General features: G+C 43.4%; 1 protein-coding gene across 1 annotated transcript in view; it reads left to right on the forward strand.

The window, feature by feature from the left end:
- The window catches only part of LOC118417545, a gene marked incomplete in the record, with an annotated part of 13237 nt that extends 9201 nt beyond the window's left edge, over positions 1-4036 (forward strand). Inside the window, 3 exon segments of the mRNA XM_035823134.1 lie at positions 163-820; positions 2233-2432; positions 3028-4036. Of these exon segments, the coding sequence (XP_035679027.1) occupies positions 163-820; positions 2233-2432; positions 3028-3278 (1109 nt within the window).
- Between the last annotated feature and the right edge of the window lie 1617 nt (positions 4037-5653).

The following is a 5653-nucleotide window of genomic DNA, read 5'->3' on the forward strand; positions in this document are numbered from 1 at the left end:
AAGCCAATCTGTAGAACAGAAGTAGAAATGTACTAGTAACTGACATGACAGGAGTGAGGGATTGGTGTTGGACAGTTTGTGCCGTTAAGTACACAATGTACAGTTCTATTTTGCCTTAGAAGCACAGATTTTGCTGATTTGTTTGTTTGTTGTACTCTGCAGGCCTGGTTGGTTCCCAGGTGGACCTGCGTCCAGCCAACAACAAGGTGTACAAGTGGAGCGACATCTACGACTACCTTCTGGACCGTGAGGAGGGGCGGGAGGGCCTGCAGCTGTACGTCCTGAAGCGCTGCGGAGCCGTCAACACGATACAACAGCAGTACAAGCTGGCGCGCGAGAGGTGCCGCGCCGGAGAGTTCAAGTCCTTCTACGACTCTCTCCCGTCTCACGAGCGCGGAATGTTCACCATGACGGGGCAGAGGGACTACTACTTCAGGGTGGGGCCGGCGGGGTCCGGGCCTCACCTTCACCACCGCCTCACCATAGACTTTGTGGACGGGCAGCTTCACCGTGGCATGGAGACGGTCAAAGGTTACATGCACGCGCTGTTCCGACTGGTGAACTACCTGAAGGACGATATGCGGATCCCGGAGTGGGACGCGGAGCACGAGGCCATGCGGCTGTGCAACCTGCACCTGTACCACGCGCTGGTGCCCGCGGCGCAGGACCGCGTGGTGACGGACTCGGAGTTTTACGAGCGCGGCGTGGCGTTCCTGGAGAGGTGGATGAGACTGTACCACTGGAGGGTCCACGACGACATCCTCAGGTGCCTGGACATCCTGCATAGGAAGGACATGATCAAGGAACACCCCAAGTTCAAGTACGTCATCTTAACAAACATCTAGCATACTGGTATAACACATGATCAAGAAACACCCCAAGTTCAAGTATGTATCATACATTCATCTAACATACTAGTATAACACATGATCAAGGAACACCCAAGTTCAAGTATGTATCATACATTCATCTAACATACTAGTATAACACATGATCAAGCACCCAAGTTCAAGTAGGTCCAACAACATTCATCTAACATACTAGTATAACACATAATCAAGGAACACCCCAAGTTCAAGTATGTATCATACATTCATCTAACATACTAGTCTAACACACGATCAAGGAACACCCCAAGTTCAAGTAGGTCATCTTAACATACATCTTACATATAACAGACATGATCAAGGAACACCCCAAGTTCAAGTATGTATCATACATTCATCTAACATACTAGTATAACACATGATCAAGGAACACCCCAAGTTCAAGTATGTATCATACATTCATCTAACATACTAGTATAACACATGATCAAGGAACACCCCAAGTTCAAGTATGTATCATACATTCATCTAACATACTAGTATAACACATAATCAAGGAACACCCCAAGTTCAAGTAGGTCCGACAACATTCATCTAACATACTAGTATAATATATGATCAAGGAACACCCCAAGTTCAAGTACATGTAGGTCCAACAACATTATCTAACATATTACTTTTTATTAGTATAACAGACAGGGTCAAGGAACACCCCAAGTTCAATTAGGTCAACTTTACATACCTCTAACATATAACAGACATGATCAAAGAGCACACCAAGTTCTACCTACCTACCTAGTACTTAGTCCCTTGACCTCCAGGTCGTTGGGGGGACAAGGTAGCCATGAAGATAGAGAGTTGCCTCCAGGTTCGTCTCTCCCTAGCCAGGGTTATCCTCTCCTGTAGGCTGAGGGACGTCCAGTTCAAGTACATGTTTGTACCTCCAAGTTGAAGTATGTACATAACCCTTAGTCATATTTATATGTATCAGTTTATATTTTACCAGCCTAGGGTGGCTTCTTCAGTGACCAAGCCGTGTCACAGGAATGTCCCTAAACCTGCTGACTGAGGTGCGAACATCCTGAGCTTCAAATCCCCTTCTGTAGCCAGCAGGTCACTGAAGAATGTCTGAAAGAAAAGTATCCCTATCCAACGATAATCATTCTCTGTCTCACAGAGCCTTTATGAAGGAGGGGAGGGAACAGGACTTTAAGAACTGGTGTTTATGATGTTAACACTTGTCTGTCCTACAGAGCCTTTATGAAGGAGGGGAGGGAACAGGACTTTCAGGACCTGGTGTTTATGATGTTAACACTTGTCTCTCACAGAGCCTTTATGAAGGAGGGGAGGGAACAGGACTTTAAGGACCTGGTGCTTATGATGTAATAACACTTGTCTCTCACAGAGCCTTTATGAAGGAGGGGAGGGAACAGGACTTCAAGGACCTGGTGTCGTACTTCCGGAACATGACCAAGTTGTACAAGTGCCTGCAGCCCTACTCCTGTCTGAAGAAGATCTTCAAGCAGGACTCGGCCGAGAGTTTCAGCTCCTTCATGGAGAGTCCCGGCAGGTTCGCCAGCGAGATCAAGGGTTACTATAGCGCAGGTAAATAACAACAAAGGGTTACTATGGCGCAGGTAAATTTCAACAAAGGGTTACTATAGCGCAGGTAAATAACAACAAAGGGTTACTATAGCGCAGGTAAATAACAACAAAGGGTTACTATAGTGCAGGTAAATAACAACAAACTACATTCCACCAAAGATAACTGCTCTGTCGAGTAATTACATCAGCAAGGAAACATTGTGAATGTTAGCAGCATCATTTCTAAGAGTCCAACTGTGAACATCTAAACTTGTTACTATAAATAGATCAATAAATACAATAAAGTTTCAATGACCTCTTTACTGCTGCCTATTGCCACAACTAATATATAGATAATTTTTAGCCAAAGACATACGAAAGTGTGCTTAAGTTAAGGTTTAACAGTATACTTCCATTGATTATGTAACTTCTTGACTTATTTTGCCAGGAGTGTTGTTTGGCCCAGTCCCGTGGTTCAGTAACAGTTATGACATGTTTTGCCAGGAGTGTTGTTTGGCCCAGTCCCGTGGTTCAGTAACAGTTATGACATGTTTTGCCAGGAGTGTTGTTTGGCCCGGTCCCGTGGTTCAGTAACAGTTATGACATGTTTTACCAGGAGTGTCGTTTGGCCCGGTCCCGTGGTTCAGCGAGCCGAAGCAGGACTCGGACTTTGCGCCGGTTCGGCGTACGATGGACGAGTTCCTTCAAACGGGTCGGGCGGCCACGCTGACGAAGCTTCTGACGCTGCTGTGTGACAAGTCGGACCGGATCCTGGACCGGCAGAAGGCGGACACGGACCAGCTCAGGAGGAGCGCCCGCCAGGTGGTGAGCGACGAGTGCAGGGACAGGCCAAAGAAACACTATTGAACTCTTACTGACCGCTTTATAATTATCATCTGTGTTGTAGACAACCAAGCTCTTATTCTTAATCTATAAACATTGGTCATTCCTTCTGTCTTTCTTCCTGAGGGCTGTTATGACTGCTTGTCCTAGGGAGGTTAGCAGAAGAGTTGCCTTTGCCTTGGTAGGTAGGAACAGGAACTTGTTTCAGGTACAAGAAAACTGAAATGTCATATGATCTGTGTATGATCTACCAACCTGATGAAACTGTCCATGGTTGTTTGTAGTATGGTTTGACTGTAGATCTACACTTAATGTAAATGTACTTTTCTAAACATTCTGCTATGCGACTCAGGCCATCTGGTGGGTACAGGTATTTTGGCCGTTCTCCAAAAGTTGCACAACTGAAAATTTCAGGCAGCCCTTTCCTCTCAAGTTGTGGTCAAACCATACTACAAACGTTACCACATCGTATGTATAGACTATTTATTTGCTGTTGATTTTCTACAACTGAGAATCAGGACCATATTTTTCCAACGTTTCAGTCATAGTCTGCTATTCTCCTTCGGTTGGTGACTCGTGAAAATGTCACTGGTCTAATTTATTATGACATAGTTTCTATGGTAGGACCACAGAAGCTATGGCTTACAGTCTATCTCTAGGAAGTGGCAGACCATGGCCTGTTATATAGGAGAGTATGCTCCTGATATTTGTCCTGTAGCAGTTATATGTTACTACTGAAGACTGGTATTGATACAGCCAGCCACTAACTGCATCATGTTTCCATAAGTCTGTTGTTGTGTTCAACAACGTATCAAACTGTGTGGCAAAGGCCAATCTCATCGTATCTTTGTAGGAGTCTATCGAAAAACTACCCTTTTTTCACTTCAGATTTTTTGACTGGAAAGGCAATTTACATTATTGCAATAAAACCAAGCAAGAGAGGCCACATTTTGTAGCAGACCAAGCACGACGTGTCACTGGATAACACGATCCTTTGTACAAAACCAGGTAGTCTATTCAAGACCAGCATTTCGGTGACCATCTATCACCTTCCTCTGTTAACAACGACACCTTCTTGAAAATCCTAACAGGACTGGTCAGAATCGCTCTGAGGAATACAAAGCAGCAGATGGAGTGCTGCACATTGCATAGGATAGCTAGCCGACCACTATGTGCAACCATGTCATGATCGTGACTTCTTACTTCTCGTATAAATTGTGCAACCAACCAAACGTGCTGTCAAAGTTGCCTTCATGAAAGTTGTAATAAGATATTGTTAAGTTGTACAAGAGTTCTGAGGCAGGCAAGACTGCACATTCAATCATAATCTTATTTGCTTAGTAACACAAAATAAGCCCATATTTGACATGATATCTCAGGACTATATGTACAGTAGCAGTAAGTTTTCAGTTTTGTTAAAAAAAAATGTCATGATTTCGAATCATGAGAAAGAAAACCGAAAAAGGAAAGAGCAAAAGTGTAGAATCTGGAAAAGCTGTTTCCGATGAGAGGGGCTCATCTCAGGACTTCTGTAACGTTTCCTCACCAAAAATAGTTTGTTTATGTGCAGAAAACTGACAAGGTGCAGTTATAGTGTAAGTGTTGAGTTATGTGAAAGCAGTCTTACATTAACCACCCCCCCATGGTGCTAACCACAGTTGATTTCTCACAGCTTGTTGGAAAACTTGTTGTATTTTTTTGTTGCTATCTTACGTTATATTTGTTGTTTTGACAGATTACCATAGAGGTATATTATATATTATGAATATTATATATCCGGTTCTGAGACAATAACTTGTTGAAGCAGATATGGAGCTGAGGCCGGGCACAACCAATTCTTTCACTGGTTCTCGGAATGTAGATAACAAAATTGAAACGCGAGACAAGTCCAATGACAGAATTATCACTGGAATTTCTACTAACGTACACTGCCACTTGCCACTATGATATAACGTTGTGCTAGACGTAGAGCCACATTGGTCCATTCCTTTATTGAGAACCAGACATTAGAATTGGTGAAGCCTGCTAACAATAGGAGCTTTGTTAGATATAAGTCAGTATTACAACAGAAACCTTCTCTGTGCTTTCCAAGCGAAGTGTATTTCTGCAATAAGTTGTCGCATATCAGAGAAATATTGGTGATAATGTATGCAATGTGCCCAACAGAAAGCTGTTGATATGTTTGATTTTGTTCTAAGATTAACCATGTTATTGTCGTTCATGATTTTCATGTTAAACTTTCCTTATGTTGAGTGTCGGACATTTGAATGAGAAAGGTTCGTTATCGCTTTCTTGTTAACCATATATAACTATAAGAGCATTGCACGGTAACAATCACACGTCGTCCGATTATGCAGCCGTGTCAGTGGACTGGTTCAGATTCATACAGTCTGGTCTGA

Source organism: Branchiostoma floridae, chromosome 6, assembly GCF_000003815.2.
Source record: "Branchiostoma floridae strain S238N-H82 chromosome 6, Bfl_VNyyK, whole genome shotgun sequence".
Taxonomy (NCBI): Eukaryota; Metazoa; Chordata; class Leptocardii; order Amphioxiformes; family Branchiostomatidae; genus Branchiostoma; species Branchiostoma floridae.